Source organism: Pleurodeles waltl, chromosome 4_2 (genome assembly GCF_031143425.1).
Source record: "Pleurodeles waltl isolate 20211129_DDA chromosome 4_2, aPleWal1.hap1.20221129, whole genome shotgun sequence".
NCBI classification, from domain to species: Eukaryota; Metazoa; Chordata; class Amphibia; order Caudata; family Salamandridae; genus Pleurodeles; species Pleurodeles waltl.
Genome location: NC_090443.1, coordinates 551,917,109 through 551,936,264, shown reverse-complemented (window position 1 = coordinate 551,936,264; position 19,156 = coordinate 551,917,109). Strand labels below are relative to the sequence as shown.

Sequence of the window (19,156 nt, the reverse complement as noted above, 5' to 3'; positions counted from 1 at the left end):
ACATACACAACGGGGACACATACCCGCACACATACATGCAGACATGCGCACCTGCCGAACAGCACACATTACCCATAGACACAGCAGCACCCCCCGCCCGCATACACGCACTCACACACCCCCTCTACACACTCACACGCACACCCCCATGCACGCCCACATCACACAACACCCCCCCTCCCCTCACGGACGGTCAACTTACCTTGTGCGTTGGTCCTCCGGGAGGCGACGGGAGCCATGGGGAGCTGACCGCCAACAGAACACCGCCAACAGAACACCGCCACACAGATATGTGGGTCGTAATTCTGTGGGCGGTGTTCTGCTGGCGTGGCGGTGGAGGTTGACCAGTCTCCACTTTTCCGCCGACCGCCAGTGTGGCTGCTGGCGGTTTCCCGGCGGAACGCTCCCAGCGGTCGGAATGCGCACAGCGGCATACCGCCGCGGTCGGCGGTCTTCACCGCGGCGGTAACTCGGCGGTCTCGCGAAAAGACCGCCAAGGTCAGAATGAGGGCCACAGTGTGGTTTCATGGAATCTAAATGGCTTACTCTGTCAGATTAAACAAGCAACAGTGCTACATCTTGCGTAAAAATGTCATCCCTCCATTTTGTTTCTGCCAGAGACCCACTTAATGGGTGCGTCCTGCCCCTTCCTAGCCAGATTTGGGTTTGACCATGTCTATCACATGGGATTCACATGAAGCTCCTTACGGATTGCAATACTTTTAGACCAGAGCTTTCCCCTGGTTGTGAATCCGTGATGGTTAGACCTTCAGTGCAGGTACGTTGCTCTGACGGGTATGATGGAAGGTCATCCTATCACCTAGTATGTGTATATGCCACTACCACGACGCCACTCGACGCCTTTCTTGAGGAGTGTGGTGGCTCAGATGCCCTCTTGGTTTTACTATCATTGGTGGCAATATGAATGCGATCTTAGACCCCGAAATAGATATTACGGGCTCCACATCAGATGTTGGATGGCTGCGATCCACCTCCCTACGCAAGTGGATGACTAGCCTTGGACTTTGCGAGGTGTGGCGGACTTGGAATCCCTGGTCCAGACACTATACTCCTACCTCAGCGGCACACCAAACACACGCTTACATTGACATGATCTTTATGCCGGCTACTGATCTCTCCTCAGTCACGCATATTCAAATACTTACTCGGGGCATATCAGATCATGCCCTTGTCCTCCACCACATCGACACACCAACCTATGTGGCACCTCAGTGCCTAGCTCCTACAAGATGGAAAATATGTTAAAGAAATCCATGAGGAGATTGAACGATACTTTGAGATTAACAATGGTAAACTACGATCGTAGACAACTCTGGGCCTGATTATGACTCTGGCGGACGGCGGAGGCCGTCCGCCAAGGTACCGCCGCTGAATTACCGCACCGCGGTCAAAAGACCGCAGCGGCCATTTAGACATTTCCTCTGGGCCGGCGGGCGCTCTCCAAAAGAGCGCCCGCCGGCCCAGAGGAAATGCCCCTGCAACGAGGACGCCGGCTCAGAATTGAGCCGGCGGAGTTGCAGGGGTGCGACGGGTGCAGTTGCACCCGTCGCGTATTTCAGTGTCTGCTTAGCAGACACTGAAATACTTTGCGGGGCCCTCTTACGGGGGCCCCTGCCATGCCCATGCCATTGGCATGGGCACGGCAGGGGCCCCCAGGGGCCCCGCGGCACCCCCTACCGCCATCTTGTTCCTGGCGGGTGAACCGCCAGGAACAGGATGGTGGTAGGGGGTGTCAGAATCCCCCATGGCGGCGCAGCAAGCTGCGCCGCCATGGGGGATTCTAAGGGCAGCGGTAAACTGGCGGGAGACCGCCGGTTTGCCTCTTCTGACCGCGGCCGAACCGCCGCGGTCAGAATGCCCTGCGGGGCACCGCCGGCCTGTCGGCGGTGCTCCCGCCGACCCTGGCCCCGGCGGTCTTGTACCACCGGGGTCAGAATCACCCCCTCTGTGTGAAGTGGTAAAGGCTACAATACATGGCCATGCCAAAGCCCTTCTCCGAAACCAGGAGAGGAACAGGCAATCGCATATTGCCTACCTCGAGGCCTGCGCACTCCAATTAGAGAGGAGCTTGGCCCGGGAGGGCCAGTGAGATATGAAATACACTTTCACTTGGTGAAGGAGGAAATTCTGTCCCAGTCCCTAGAGGCAGCAAAACATATATGGCATGCCTGACATGCATGAATCTACGGCTGGGGGATAAAAATAGCAAACTGCTATATTTTTTTTCCACCAAACCCGTGGCTCGGAGGGTCATACCTGAGGTAGTTGACACGGCGGGAACTCTACACAATACCTCTTCCAGAATAGGTGCAGCATTCTCACACTATCATGCCACTCTCTGCATAGCGGCCCCCAGGCCTGCTGCAGTTTGCAAAGAGCTGCTCAATAATGAGATCTTTCCACCCAGTCTCCCAGATCCTGATCGCCGGGCTCTAGATCAGCCCATTCCTTTTGAAGAGATAGGCAAAATCAGATTGGCCCAGACTGGTATCTTACTGAGTTCTACTCCAAATGTAAAGATATCCTTGCTCTGCGCCTGGATAGCCTTTGAAGAGGAGATGGAAGTCGGCGCTTTTCCTGACAGCTAGGATCAGGCCAAAATAGTCGTCCTGCCAAAAACACAGCCACTATCCTTATCCTGTGGAGACTATCGACAGATATCTCTGACGAACTGAGAAATTAAAATCTACGCCACTGAATTGGCTAACTGCCTGCGACAGGTCTTGGGGTACTCGATCCATCCTGATCAATGTGGCTTCATGCCGACCCGTAGTACTAGATTGTCTCAGGCACCTGCACGTTGCCCTAGCACCCAGGCACGCCCTCCCCACTTCTCTGTCCTTATTATTGATTGACTTTGAAAAGGCGTTTGACACAGTGGACTGGGGGTATCTGAACCAGGTACTTGGAAAAGCTGGATTTTGTGCAAAATTTCACCACATTTTACACGTCCTCTATAAGCGTCCAACAGCTTGATTCCTGATCAACAGGATGTGTCAGAAGCATTTCCCATCTATAGGGGAACACATCAGGGCTGTCCACCTTTCCCATCTGTAGGGGAACACGTCGGGGCTGTCCGTTATCCCCTTTCCTTTTTGCCTGGCCATAGAACCCCTTGCACTAATGATTCGCAGTGATCCACTAATTAGTTGCTGGAGATGGCCTCAGGGTGATAAAGATGGCATCGCTCTCTGTGCAGATGATGTGCTGATATATTTGTTGAACACAGCAGAGAGTGGCCCCCGCTGACTTGATCTTTTGCACCTCTTTGCAGAGGCATCTGGTCTCCTTATAAACTCGAAAAAATCTCTCTTGGTTCCCCTGGCTGCATCTTGATTAGCAATCAATCATACCAATCAGACGGCTCTGCTTTACTTTCCTGGGCATCAAAATTAAGCTTGAACCACCCCTGACCTGGGCCTTTAATATCACCCCGATCATCGGCAGAGTTAAGTCAGGCCTTAAGAAATTGCACTCACTACCTCTAAATGTTTTGCGATCTATTGCGCTGTATAAGATGCTGATATTGGTGTGCTTTCTTTATGTCTTTCAAAAGCCCCCCATACAACTATCGTGTCACTGGTTCAGAGAGATGGGCGCAGTGACCAATGTCTTTCTATGACATAATGGCAGGCGGCATCTCAATTGGGATACGTGCAGTTGAAGACCTTATGAGGATGGGCTGGGTATGCCCAATCTGCAGTACTACTATTTAGCATCTTAAATATTTATAATCAGTGAGTGGCTCGCGGGGGGATGGGCTGATCCAGCCTACTGCTTAGAGCTCCCAACAGTGGGATTCACCCATGCCATAGACCTACTTTATGGCAGCCCCATCTCTCTGAACATCCCAGAGGTTATTAGGGTGGTATTCACTGGGTGGCGTACTGCACAGTGCTGCAGAGCGTGGTGAAGAAGCTTACACAACATACCTCTTTGTGGCGAGGGACATGCCTACAGGAGGTGATTGCCTTTAAGGGCTTCCCTCGTTGGGACATTATAGGTATTGCATTGATTGGCGATATATGGTCTGGCACCCGTATGTTGTCCTTCTAAGAACTCCAACAAAACTATGCACAGTTCCACAAATATCTGCAGTTAAGACATGCACTGTGAGCACATATCCCAGAGGCTATTCCTATACTGGAATTTAGTTCCATGGCGGCAAAGGTGGTGATGGGATCATTAGGTAAAGTGGAGTTTCACAAATATATCGCTCTCTAGTAGTAAATGCCTCTGAGACCCGTCAGCCCCTGAGGTCCCGATGGGAGACTTGACTAGAACAGGTGGATAATGAGGACTGGCGAGATGCACTAATGGCACCACGTGTAATCGCAATCTCAGCTAAATTGCGCATAGTGAAGGTATATTTCCTGCATTGCGATTGCCTCACCCCGGCTAGAATGCACTGATCTGGGCTCTGGAGAAACACGCCATGGTCTGGTCAAAATGGATGGGAGGCGCTTGCAGGGAAGTGGAAATGTAATACCTTGTAGCAAGATGTGTGATGGCATTAATACTAAACCTTATATGGGGCGAAATGTGGGTTTCCCTGGGTGAACAGAATGTAGAAATGTATGCTTTACTGTGTCAGACCTGTAATGTGACATGTTACTTTATAAAATAATAAATAAAAAAAAAGGGTTATAAAAAATAAATATGTTGACAGGTGTTTTTTTTCTCCAGGGCTGTGGAATCTTTGGTAATCCTTTTGTAGGGCTGCAATAGCCCGGAGCCTCCACCCCCTTTCCTTGTGCTTTGGGAGGTCTTATTAAAGATATCTTCACTAAATCTGTGGGAAATTGCTGTTTAGTCTCTGCTGCTGTGGCCGTCTCTCATAGTGCCCTCTGTCTGTAGGTTTGTGAATCTTGGTCTCTCTCTCATTCTTTTATGCTGTAGAATATTCTTGTTAACTCTCCTCCATCTCACAATTGTTCAGTTTTGATTGGTTCTCTATAACATAATGACTCCAGTTGACTCCTCAAATGTTAAGGTAAAGGATCCGAATCAGTCTTTCATTCTATCTTGTAGAATTGCATGCTTTCGCAAACACTATCTCACACTTTCTTTTTCTTGTTTTATTTTTCTCATGCATTTTCCTTATTTACTTCCTCACACTTTTTCTTTTGATCATGTTCCTGCTTTCTTTGTTTTGTTTCCTCTTGCTTTTTAATCTCCGTATTGCTTTCTCTTCCTTCAGTTGTTGCTTTCTTTGTCTTTTGTTGCCCCTCCTACCTTCTCCCCCCCTTTCTATGTTTCCCATTCTTTTGCAGTTTTTTCTGCGACTCTCCTCGTCTCTTAAACCGCAGATCTTTTGAAACTGTTGTTTGCTTCTCCCTTTACACGATGTCAGGTTTTGTAACTGCTTGCTTCTTCTGTAGGGCTGAAGACATCTTGGCTGGTTGCTAGTTGCCTAGGATATTGGTCAGTAGCTATCTGTAAACATGTAGAATTTTGGCCTCTGTCATTATCCTTAATACAGTGATTTTGCCTTGCCCCCGAATGGCTATGGCTGTTTAAAGTTTAGTTTAGTTTAACCTAGGCATCTAGCAGACACACACTGACCATACTCCAACAAATTAAACGTGGACTGTCCTTTCCTATTTCTCTTTCTCGTGCATTGTCTTGCCACAGCTCAATAAAATCAGTTTATTTGCTTGCTTTGGTGTGATGTTTATTCTTGAAGGGGCTCATGCTGATTTGAGTTGATCGTAGGGTGTGGGAAGGGAGTACTTGGGAGTATCTCTGCCCACTTCGCTCAGCTGTGGCGCATCCAGCTCTAGTTAGCCTCTTCCCCCTTTTGAAACTGAACAAACCCAGGAACAATTGAGTGCCCCACGCTGTAATAATATAAGTATCCTATATCATTCGGTTTCTGATTGTTGTTCTGTCTGGTACTATTGGCCAAGGTGATAGCAGCCTTCATCTAAACTGAATCATTACAACAAACTCTTTAAATCGAAAGAAACTGACAAAATGGCTTCGCCAGCTAATCTTTCTTTTGGTTCAGATGCAACACAAAGCATAAAACAGGAGAGGAGGGAGCCAGGGCAGAGATTTGGCAGAACACCCATGATAAGAATGCATTTGTGTTTTTTAGGTAGACACTGTGCTGATTTGTTTATTTCTTTACACAGATCTCAGCAAGGTTTTGGACACCTTCTCACAGACAAAGGCTGCTGTAAGTTTTCTCATGCAACGGGTTAGCCTGTTTGATGATGTAAAGAAAGCATGTTGTGAAATTGGGTTCTTGGTCAGGAGACTGGTGATTATCGTCAGGAGAGGGGTGCATGTCACTGTAAGTGAGAGGCAGTAATAGCAAGTGCATAGTCAGACTTCAGTCATTCTGTGCAAGGATTGTTGGTAATGGAATGAGCAGTCTGTGAGAGTTCATAAATTAAAAAGTTTTGCAATCGTTGGCATTACAAAGGAAAGTCACATGCTTAAAGGAAAACAACAGATTGTATACTAAATGGATGGGTCAATCATCTCAAAGACAATAAAGTAGTGTCTTTGAGACACAATGGTTGGTTGATGTAGGATTTAAAATAAGGAAGGTGGAATATATTGTTGCTATAGTTTGAACATAGCATATTGAGGCTTGTTGTCATTGTTCAGAAAGATGGGTTGGGAGTAGAGACATGTTCCAATAATGGTAAGTACACAATGGGTCAATAAAGAAGTGATGATTCTCGGTACTGTGCTTTTGTTCTCTTCTCTGTCCCCGAACTGTGGGTAAAGGACACAATAGAGGGAGTTTTATTTTTGAGGAGGACTTTGAAATAGTATCACCTTCTGCAGAATCACGGGGGAGGGTGGGGTTAATTGTTTAAGTTGACTTGTTCCCATTATTTCGTTCAACAGCTGAGACACATTGAGAACAAGCTTGAGGCGGCTCCTACTAGCACAGTTGTGTGTGACTCTGTCATGAGCTCTAAGAAACAGTCTTCCAATGCCACAAGGAAAATCAGCCGCAAAGGTGAGCAATACCTAAGTAATCTGCTCCTTATTTGAAAATGTTGAATCTTGGAGGGAGTGTGTATGACTTTCAGAGCTGCGTAATCAGTGCTGCTGTGTTGGAATTTGATGGCTTTTATTTTTGAGCAAATATTTACGGCATATAATTGGAATAAATCAGATTTACATCTCTTTATGGCAAGGCACAGGCATACAAATTGATTTGCACAAACAAAAATTGGATTGACAGAGCTGAACCATAATCCCATGTCACATATAGCTACATCATTATATTCAATTGAAAATTATTCCAATATGCCTCCATTTTGTCTTATGCTTATTAGAGCATCTCCTTGACAGGTAAATTAATCCCTCCTTTTTTTAAGCATTAGTCCATTCCCCGTATTAAGGTGGTATACCCTGGGGTGCCACTGACCTTCCACATTTGACTGTCTCTTTTGAGGAGGAGTGCACCTATGGCTACCAGGACCCTTTCCCACTTGACTCCTCAATTTCCTCCATCACTCCAGCAGTATCAGTTTAGGCGAGAATGGTATGGGCCATCTTCAAGCAGTGAGTAAAGTGTGAATAGTTTCCTGCCAGTATTTTTCAGTCTGTGGGCAAAACCAACTCTGGTCTTTAAAGTCCCTGGTATTTCCTCCACATCTGGTACAGCTAGACAGTTTCAGCAAACTCATTTTACAGAACTGCTAAAGCATACGGCTGGTTTTATGCAGGTATTTCAATTTCACAAGCTGCAGCCTTTTTGAGATTGCTGATTCACAGGGCGCCAGCAGTGCATCACCCAGTTCACCTTGTCCATGAGGCCAAGGTCTTGTTCCATTGTGTCTTTAATCCTGCTGAAATATGTGGGCAGTTAAAACGAATGCAATATAACCTTGATATGCCACCCGGCTCAAAATTGTAGTTATTAAATGAGCCTCAAGAGGGCTGAACCCAGGGAGATCCACCAATAGAGATGTGTGCACCTTATGGGGGTGCCTCAACTGGAGGTATCTGAAAAATTGGCTTGTGTAGTCCATATTTTTCCTGTCATGTAGGTAAGATTTTAATCTCATTACCTTCCCAAATGATCCCAATGAGGTACCATTTCATGAACCCCTCTTACCTTGCCATATGCAACAAATATATGTTCCATACCACAGTGGTGTTTCTTGTGTGCCTTCTCATCCCATTCCATCCAGTGCAGACCCTTCCTCCATAACTCTATTGCAGTTTGGGTCAGTGGGGGAAGAGTTCTAGGAATCAGAACACAATGTAGTAGTTTCATTATGCTGATTTTGTCTAGTATGTGTTGTTGAGTTTGAAATGCTAAGCCTTCTCTGCTTCCTGATTTCAAGTCACTTATCACAATCAATTGTGTTGCCCAGTAATACAAACACACATCTTCCATCACCAACCCCAAATAGACTGAATACACTTATTAAGTGGGGTATGTGGTGGATTATTTGTCTAAAGATAAGTATTGGCGTTTGATAATACTTGATTAAGAAACTGAGTAGAGATATTTGATAGGAATAATCCGATAGTATAAACAAAATTCTGGGTAGTAAAATCATTTTTGTTATAGTGCACTGTTGGCCATCAAATTAACAGACAACCTGCTCTATCTGTTGCTTTTTACGTTGAGCGTACAAGCGCTCTGGCCTTCTGTAATCTATCGGTGGGCTTTTAACCATGTCCACTGCACACCTATCACGATCACTCATGGTTAGAAATGGAGTCTCTGTTTGGCAGTCAGTTTGCACTCTGTCCAAGCAGGGGCCCTAACTCTAGTCGGCAACACAAAAGGCTGATGGATGGAGTGCTGAACAATACAAACACTCACCCCCAGTCACAGATCTGGGTTTAATCCATTATTCTTTTGCCCACCATGCCACCTCAGTTTGGAAATAGCCAAATGCAAATCAGTCTTGACCCTGTTCCTCATGGGAACAGTCCAGCCCGAACTGCCAAGCCAGGTGCTACATGGACTGGAAGCAAACATCCTGGGACCGGTTTCAGGGTATCACCCTTAATCATCCAGGCTAGCTTGAATCCAGTGGCACAGTGAGCATGGGAACCCACGTCTGGGCATACCCTTCCCACTTGGGGTGACAAATGCAAAAAGAACAGATGATGATGGCCATGAGACTTCAAAACAGGAGGGAAGCTCAATCCAAGCCCTTGGAGATTCTTCACAAGCAGGAATATACCCAAAGTCCAGTCTTTGTCCCCTCACAGGCAGAAGCAGCAAATACAGGCCAACCCAATAAAGCACAGGCAAAGAGGCACTACTCCTCCTCCAGCTCTTCAGCTCTTCTCCTTGGCAGAGGTTCCTCTTAATCCAGAAGTGATCTTGAAGAAATCTAAAAAATCTGGGGTTTTGGGTCCAATACTTAAACCCGTTTCTGCCTTTGAAGCAGGCAAACTTCAAAGGAAAGTCTCTGTTGTTTCCAGGATCCTGCCTTGCCCAGGCCAGTCCTCAGACACACCAGGGAGTTGAAGACTGCATTGCATGAGAGCAGGCACAGCCCATTCAGGTGTAAGTGACCACTCCTCCCTCCACTCTATCCCTGATGGCTCATCAGGATATGCAGGCTACACCCCCAGCTCCCTTTGTGTCACTGTCTAGAGGTTCATACACAGCCCAACTCTCAGTCTGACCCAGACAGGGAATCCACAAACCGGCAGTCACAGAATGGTTAAAATAAGAAGATGCCTACTTTCTAAAAGTGGCATTTTCAAACTAACAATCTAAAAATCAACTTCACTAAAATATGTATTTTTAAATTGTGAGTTCAGAGACGCCAAACTCCATATTTTTATCTGCTCTCAAAGGGAATTTGCATGTTTAGGATATTTAAAGGCAGCCCTTATCTTAACCTATGAGAGAGAGAGGCCTTGCAAAAGTGAAAAACAAATTTGGCAGTATTTCACTGTTAGGACATGTAAAACACATCAGTACATGTCCCACCTTTAACATACACTGCACCCTGCCCACAGGGCACCTTAGGGGTGCATTACATGTATAAAAAGGGGAAGTTTGGGCTTGGCAAAGTAAGTACACTTTCCAGGTCGAATTGGCAGGTTAAAACTTCACACACATACACTGCAGTGGCAGGTCTGAGCCATGTTTACAGGGCTACTCATGTGGATGGCACAACCAGTGCTGCAGGCCCCCTAGTAGCATTTGATTTACAGGCCCTGGCACCTCTAGTGCACTTTACTAGAGACTTACTAGTAAAACAAATATGCCCATCATGTAAAAGCCAATTACCAATACAATTTATCCAGAGAGCATATGCACGTTAGCACTGGTCAGCTGTGGTAAAGTGTTCAGAGTCCTAAAGCCAACAAAATCAGGTCAGACAAAGTAGGAGGAAGGAGGCAAAAAGTTTGGAGATGACCCTGCAAAAAGGGCCAAGCCCAACACTCGTTCATGGGCTTGCCTTTCAAAAATCCTTTATCATCATTTGTAAATGCTTTACGTTTGTCCTTCCTTGAGGCAGTTTTGTTACTGCCTTGGCCATCTACCCTGTTAAATGGACGAATGCACATTTGCCGATATGTTTGACTGTGAGCAAACTTCTTTTTCCTTTTGTGTCTCTCCGTCGAGCTCATGCTCATGGCAGCCGTGACGCTTTGAATCAACTTATTAAAAGGAAGTGTGCATTGGCATTTGGAACGTAATTTTTTCTTGTGAACACATTCAAAGCTATTAGTTCCTGCCTGTTTTCCTTTTCTTTGTTATTCCTCTAGTCCGAATAACATCACTTTGATAAGCCCAGAAACAGCGCGAAAAGCATGTGTGATTGTTGAACTTTTTTAAAAAAAGTTTAGCCGTGGCTGTCTTTGGCTCGCTATATCACATTTTGTAAGTGACACACTGTAAAGATGATGCAGTTATTCTGCACTTTTGCTTGAGCAGTTTGTCGGGAGTTACCTGAATTCCACCGGGAGCAGGGTGCTGGATTGGTTGTAGCTGAGGGCGATACGTAGAAGAGGGCCTGCCTAGAAACAGGCTGCACAAGGGGAAAAGAGGGCTTAGGTTACAAGGGGTCTTGGAGCAAGGGGGCACAACCAGTTCTTCAGGATCCGGGCCTGGCGGCTTGGATTTAGAGTGGTTAGGGTGGCTGGACACTGTCTGCGAAAGTGCTCCTCGTGGTCATGGACAAACAGCTGGCAGGGTCAAAATTGGGGCAGCTGAGCCAGTTATGAAGTGGGTCTCAGTGATTCTGATGTCCCTCGATGGCTGGTTGGTCCTGGTGCAGTGAGAATCCAGACTGGACCCTCACTGTTGGTGCTTGGTGCAGGGCATCCTGTACCTTGGGGATTGGTGCTGCACAGCTCAGGTGTCTTCTGCTGTCATCACACTTGGTGGGGTGGGGGGGGGGGCAGTCCCGGTCCTCCATAGCACGGGCGCCTGCTCCTGGTTGTCTGCGGCGTCTGTCTGAGCCAGGGAACTGCAAGGCGATGGACCGACGACTCCATTTTCAGTGCCTGAGGACTTCAGGGAAGTAGCAGCTCTACTCCAGGGAACACTGGTGGTGGTTTTGAAGTGCTGGCAGGCCAACCTGGTCTTTGGTAGGTCTTCAGTTCACAGGACGAGTCACTCTGTCGAGTGGTACGGGCAGGCACGGTTTTGCGCCAAGAAGTCCACAGCACTTTTGCTGTTCTCGCCAGGCAGTGACTCTTCTTTGTCCTTCTTTTCTTGATCATTCAAATCTGAGTTCTTGGGTTCAAGGATGCCACCTAAATACTCAATTTAGGAGCATTACAGGGAGTGCCAGGTAGCAGCCAATGGGTTTTAGGGTGACTACACCCTCTATATGATCACTTCTGTTGAGAAGTGGGCATAACCCTGGCCCTAGAATACTAATTTCGTCCAAAACAAGATGGAGTAATTTGATAAGTGGTTTCCACATCAGCTGGTCCACCTTAGGGGTGGAACTGGCATGATGTGGGCACACCTCCTAATCTTACTAATATCCCTGCCTGTCTTGCTGCCCAAAAGTGAGGTCAGGACAGGGGAGTGGTCATCTCCGCCATATTAGAGAGACCTGGGTTGCATTACAAAGGTGGCTAATCCTTTGAAGCTTCCCTCCCTGAAATGTCCATCCTGCCTGGAAGAGGTGATAACATCTCCACCCAGAGTAGGCTTTTGTTCCTGGCCTCTGAGAGCGCTGGCTCTCACCTCAGGAGGTCAGAAATCTGTGTAAGGTGGCTGTACTGGTTTAGACCAGTCATTTAACACACTAGCAGTCTGGTAGGTTTTCAGGGGACACCTCTAAGGTGCCCTATGAGTGCATGTATTAATAAATCACTGGGTTCAGTGAGGGTTTATTAATACCAAGCATCTCTAGTTTCAGTGATGCCATCGTGTAGCTGGGGAACTCGTAATAACCATTGTCCAGCACATGTACACAAAATGGCTTCCCTCTTCACTTACTAAATCTATGAATCGACAAAGACACAATAGGGACATATCTGCTATAGTAGATATGTCCTCACATGTGATATACAGCACCCTGCCTTAGGGCTTTAGTCCTTTTGTAGGGGTGGTTTACAAATATCACATGCAGTGATAGGGGACCTGGCAAACGAGGGTGTGTGACACGTCGTGTTTTCACTTGTGTCTGCACCAAAACACACCGTCTGCGATGGCAGCACTGGGTCCATTTGGTGCGAGGTCCTGGAGGGTGCCACAAATCATGCTGCAGCCCATAGGGACTTCTTTAGTACCCTAGGGCATAGGTACCAGGGATACCACTTACTATGAACTTGCAGAGGGTACTAAAGGTGGTACCAATGGAGAGAAACAACAGTACAATCTAGGAAAAGAGATCTGGCTTTGTGGACCTGGTTAGCAGCGACACAGTGCACTTTCAGTCGAAATTTCACCAGATACCAGAAAGAAAATGTGGGGGCTAACCATACCAAAAGGGTGCTTCCCTACATTCATAATTTGTGCCGTTAGTTTAAATGTTTTGAGCCTAGTATCAACATTGATTTACACTCTCTTTAGGAGTACATATATGTGATAATTTGTAATAAATAGTACATTGATAAGATTACTTGCATATTCATTCATTTATTAATGCTAATTTCCAGTAGTGTTTATAGTCATGATGTATGTTTAGCAACAGTAGCCCAGCTAACTCATAAATACACCTGTCCTTTCATATGAGCCCATAATGCCATGTTAGTTTTAAATCATGTACAGTCATATATGCACTAGGATCCTAATTGTTCCTTGTTTGGTATATCCTTGACATTTAGTTGATTCATTTGACCTTTTATACCTCTAGCTGGTCATTAGTACGTGTGGGGATTTTTTACTGCTGTCCTTTCGTAAGGATACGAGCAACCTGTCACTCCAAATTATGTGAAAATATATATCCAGTTAAATACCTGATCATCCTTTACAGGTAAATATTCTTCTCTTCATTCAGTCGCTCGTTTTCTCATGGTTAGCAGCTGGTGCATACCATTATAACTATCCCCATTTGTTGTACTTATACAGTTGTAATTTCACCTTAAATGCCCCATTATGACACCATGTATTTCTCCACCCTGTCCTTTTACCTTCACGTGTGAGAGAAATGGGTGTCATTTTAGATTGGTGAATCAGACGTGTATCTTTCTTTTATTTTTACTGTTATCGGGCCTTTGTCCATCCTCTCTGTTGCTTTTATTGAAACTATTAGTATTTGTTTACTCCTTTTATTTTGGTCTAGGATTGTTCACCGAATGACATGATTATGATTCTGTGGATTGTTTATTTGTCAGACTCCTCCTTTGTTTCTCAGTTTCCATATACATTTCTGGTCAGTGACTTCTTTAATACAGTAATACTGTCTTAACCACCACTTCTTCGTTGTTGCTGAGAATGTTTATGAATCCGACGTATTTTACAACAGCATCCTATTCACTTTCAGCAATTTTCAACCACATTTTCAGTGCGTGAAATGGTTTGTGCTACGCCTTTCAATTAGGTTCCTGCAGTTTCTGTGGTACTATAATAGTCCTTCAGTGTCTGCTTAGTTTTGTCAGTTCATTCCTTATGTTTAAAAGAAAGCATTTCATCTCCACTTTGTCATTACATTTTTGGAGTGTATGTACCTAGAAATAGCCTTTTCAAAATGGCAACTTGTACTGCTCATTCTCTTCAGATTTTATATGATGACTTGTAATTTTGGAACAGTAACTACACTGGTAGTTGTCCACCTATGTTCAGAGACATATGGTTATAGATATGTTTGGATTTGTTCTGTTATGTGGTAGAGCAGTGATTCCCAAACGTTTTAGAACCACAATAAATGTTTTAAAACAAGAAATGTTTGTTACCTTTAACGGACAGGAGGAGTGGCAATTTTTATTATTTTTAAAAAAAAATATAACAGTAGACATGCTTTCTAAATGCAGTAAATTACCAAAGTAACTTTCTTTTAAAATTGTTTGCGTTCCTCTCTAAGAGTAGCTGTTGTAAATGTCACGACCTTGCCCACACCCTTCAATTTACCATTTTCTAGCTGTGCCCAAGATATTGTTCTGCTCATAAAAGTGGCCAATGGTGAACTGCACTGGAGCTGGAAAACATTTAAGAATGGGGTGCTGGTCTGTGATATCTGTTCACTGAAATCACAAGGCTTCTGAAAAATCTTGGTTTTTATACTAACCCCTCCTGCTGCAGAGTATGGGGCAAGGCCTTGTCCATTTGTGTGTTAAAACAGAGCACAATTGTGCATTTGGACAATATGTAGCAGTACAGCAACCATCGGGACAAGAACCCGAGCTGCATGATCACAAAGCTGTGGTGAGGGCGAACGGGTTGGGAGGTGTTCACGAGCGCGGCTAGAGATCAAAAACCAGCGTTGCATTAAAAAGAATACTCATGTCTGCCGACGTGCTGCGCAAACAAGATGCGGCAAATTATCAGCTGTTTGACAACATTATCACAAATGGCGACAGCAACTTACACAAACGATCAACTAAGATTCCTAGTGGAGATGACATTAAGATCAAATTGAAACTTTTGGAAAAACTTATGAGAAGTGAACAGGCCAAGTGGTGGGAGTGGAAAACATTGGCTAAATATTTGGAGGTGGGCACAATTCCATGTTGGCTCAGAATTTGAACAGTCCCAAGTTACGAAAATCCTAACCCATTAATAATGAGAGCATGGACTAAAAGTAACATAGCACAGGAAATAATAGTGAAGTATGCTAAAATTGACTATGCTGATTTGCAAGCGAAGATAGATGCCCTAAATGCTGAAATTAATCAACATAGTCAGCAGGATGGGGCGAAGAAATATCGCGAAGAAATTACTATTAGACTAAAGAAAACTAGAGGATACAATAAAATCAAGGAAGACATATAAGTTCCTCATGGACAATGTGGATTACCAACAGGGACAGATATTCACCTTTGCTAAATGTTTTGATACCATGCGTAAACAAAGGCTAAAAGCAGTGAACAGAAACATGCAAGATACAAGGATAATTGAGACTGTTTCAGAGCCCAGCTCTGGATTTGAAACCAATTCGGAGGATGATAGAGCCAGGTGCAGTGGCACTGATCATCAAATGCCCCCTCACTTGTGGACAAATTATATTTTTAAAGAGTGGATTCAGTATAATTCTTAAGACCAAGAACTCAAAGACCACGACTAGACATAGAAGGAACCAAAGGAGGCGACAACATAGGAAGCGCTGCAGGCAAACAACACAAAACCAGATTAGTAAAATTGATTATTGTTGAGCGAATTGACTTTTTTTTACAAATTTATAAGGAAGATCAAATTGGCGAAGTTTCACTTGCTGAAACCAAAGAAAAAGGCATCCTTTGTACAATCTGAAAATACAAGCATAAATCAAAAAGGATTAATGATGTCTGACAGTTATTGAAAGAACTCCAGGATTTGGAGAATGAGTCACTGAGCATAACGGAACTGGTTTCAGATCTACAAATTACAGTCTCCATGGGGCTGCATGTGTATGAAGTGGAGACCACACCTTCTAAACCTGCTTTGATGTTTTTACCCACCCTCACAAAGGGATACCACTGATGTTGTCAATGAATTGGTGATTGACAAGATTAAGTCACTATGTGTCGGGAGGGCACATATCAGACATTCTAAATGCAGTCAGCAGGAAAGGGAGTTCCACAATTTGGTTAAGAAGTTGTGGTCTAAGAATGATATCGTAATACGGAACTCGGATAAGGGTGGAAATATTGTGCTCTGACCACTTAGCATGTACATGAATGAGGCCAACAGACATTTAAAGAAGTGAAGTTGTTACAAACAAAGTGATCGTACGGAATGGGCCAGGACCAAAAATGAATATAACCCGTAACTAACTGACTGGAGGAATGAAGAGCTTTTGAGACCGGATGAGTACCTTTTATTTAAGAAATTATCTAAAACTCCAGGTTTTGTACTTGATACCCCAAATCCACAAGAATGCCAAACAACCACCAGGGAGACCGATAATCTCAGCCATAAATGGGTTGTTTGATAATGCTGTTGTTTGTGAAAAGAACAGCTGATTTTTTAAAAAGGAGATATACGATATCCCTTGGCCTCAGGAGTGCATCCTGATGACCCTAGGCATTACATCCTTATCCTCCATGAGGATGGGCTAAGAGCCATGGAACATTTTCTTAAGTGTCAGTCTTTGAGTTTGTACAAACAGTCTCTGATGTTACTTGATATGATTAAATGGTGCCTGAATAACAATTTTTTCTTGTTTGATAAGCAAGTATACAGGCAGGTGCGAGGGATGGCGATTGGCACCTGCTTCGCTCCCATGCTTCTTTGCATACAGGCTAGTGGGAAGAGCAGGTGCTTAGCGGCGACCATCACAACATGAGGGGAGACAGTATTGTGTGTTGGCTGAGATTCATAGATGTGTTCATCATGGGTAACGGTGCGTTGCAGGCTGCTAGGAAGTTTGTGGAGGGCATTAATTGAAACAAGCTAAATTTGCATTTCACTGAACATATTGATATGAAGCACGTTGAGTTTTTTGGACCTCCAGGTATTTGTTAAAATTGGAAACAAGATTGTTTAGAAAGCCAGCAGCTGACAAGCTGCACTCCTCCAGTTTCTACCCTAAACACTATCTGGTTCATTATGGTGAACTGTTCAAGGGTGAAAAGAAACAGCAGTACGTAGCAGGGCTGGGAGGCCGCTAAACAGGAAACAATATAATGCTTTCTGCAGAGAGGTTACACTAAATAAGTATTTAAGGCAGCAGTAGCTAAGGTGGAGGCAGTCATTAGAGAGTCTATATTGTTTTCAAAGCAGGAACAGAGGAGGGACACCTCTGACATTAGGATGATCACCACATACAGCACAGAACATAAAGAGGTGACATCAATATTAAGAAAACATTTGCACCTTTTAAAGGCAGATCAGTTATTAAGTTCCACTTTGCCTACGTCTCCTCAAATAACCTTTCAACGAGCTCATGCCATGAAAGATTCGCTTGCAAGCAGCCCTGAGATGAAGAGCAGAGAAACGTGGCTGCAAAATACGTTTTCACAGATGCCATGAATGTAAGCATGCAAATATGGTATTGATATGCAAGAAGTTGTCACCATTCTGCAGTAGACCCATTGAAATTCAGGGACCATATCATTGTAAGAAACAATTTGCGGTATATGTGCTGCAGTGTGCTTGCGGATTACATTATGTAGGCAGCATGAAATTGCAGGTCCATAAGAGGATACTGTAACATAAAAGGGCAGCCATCAACCATGACTGGTTTTACCCAGTAACAAGACACATACCTGAAAGTGATGGGGGTGATGTTACCAGCTTGAAATATTTCATTATAGATGCAGTTCCCCAGAAACGTTTGGGGAGATCGAAAAAGGCACCTAAGACGGATGGAGAGCAGGAACATTATGAGCTTAGATAGTAAAGTACCCTATGGCCTGAACAAGGAGGAGGAGGGCTATACATTCTTATGAATTGAGTTACAATCGAGCCCATTATGAGAGCGGTGAAGACAGTTAAGAGCACATCAGCCAGGAGTAATGGTGGATATTGCATGCTAGAATTACAGTTGTGAGATTGGTGTAATGAGGTTGTCATCGCCAGGATGCGATTATAAGGAATGCAGGTATATCAGTAGGAGTTATGCACAGAACATAATAGCATACTCTACAGTTGAACACATGAATGAAGAAACTATTGTGGTGGTTAATGATGGCTGTAATCAGGCCATACTTTCAAAGTTGGAAATTGATAGTATTTTTAAATGAGAGCGTGACTTAGTACATTGGCCCACTTGGGCATGATGGGTGATTTTAGTTAGTGTCACACATTGATGGGGAGCGAGTTGCAATAACGGCAAGACTGATTAATTCTGAATATCAGTGCAGTCAGGTCAACTATTCAGGGTCAGTTTGAAATACAAACACATGAGTTAATCCACTTGGGTTTGATTGCAATACCAGGAAATGCTAGTATTTAATTGACAAGGCAATTCTTTTTGAGACGTATACTTGGTTGAAAACTGCTTGATTGATAAATATGGCTGATTTTTAAGATACCCATTATGTGGGATGTTCAAAATAAAATCGCATTTAGTTTCAGTGGGACTTAATTATGAGTGATATGTAATATTTACCACCAGTCATGAATAGAAAGATTGTGTGTGCTTTCAACATCATTTGAGCAGTGCAAACAGCTTGCACAGTAAATGACATTTGTATTTACATTGTAAGTAGGAAAGAATGGATTAATGATCTCCCTTGTTGATTTTCAGTTGCTATGGAATGTGCATGTATATGTATTTTAAAATGATGAGGTTTTTTTCTAAGTTTTTGGTGGTGCGTATCATGCGAGATGATCTAAATAGTTTTGGAAATGGCGCAGCACATCATGTGTGCAAGGACAGTGGGGTTGCCAGAAGCATGTTATGGTGGAATAACAATGAAATAAATTGTTGGTAAAATCATGAGTTCTGTACCTGGCAACAAAAGAGAGAACTCTGGGTAGTTCACAAGTTATTGCCTTGGTAGGGAGGCCACCTTGTTGGAGTTGGGACAGTTTACACTTGTGCTTAACTGTCTGAGATAAGTCTTTGATTAGTTTTTAGGTAGTTGTGGAAAGGTGGACAGTTTCACAAAGTCATTAATAATGAATAGCTGCTTAGGACCT

General features: G+C 44.3%; 1 protein-coding gene across 1 annotated transcript in view; it reads left to right on the top strand.

The window, feature by feature from the left end:
- Positions 1-19,156, top strand: part of CEP350 (centrosomal protein 350) — an 821,600-nt gene that overhangs the window by 15,268 nt on the left and 787,176 nt on the right. The window contains exons 3-4 of the mRNA XM_069232082.1: positions 6,159-6,202; positions 6,886-7,000. Of these exons, the coding sequence (XP_069088183.1) occupies positions 6,159-6,202; positions 6,886-7,000 (159 nt within the window). The remainder of the gene's footprint in view (positions 1-6,158; positions 6,203-6,885; positions 7,001-19,156) is intronic.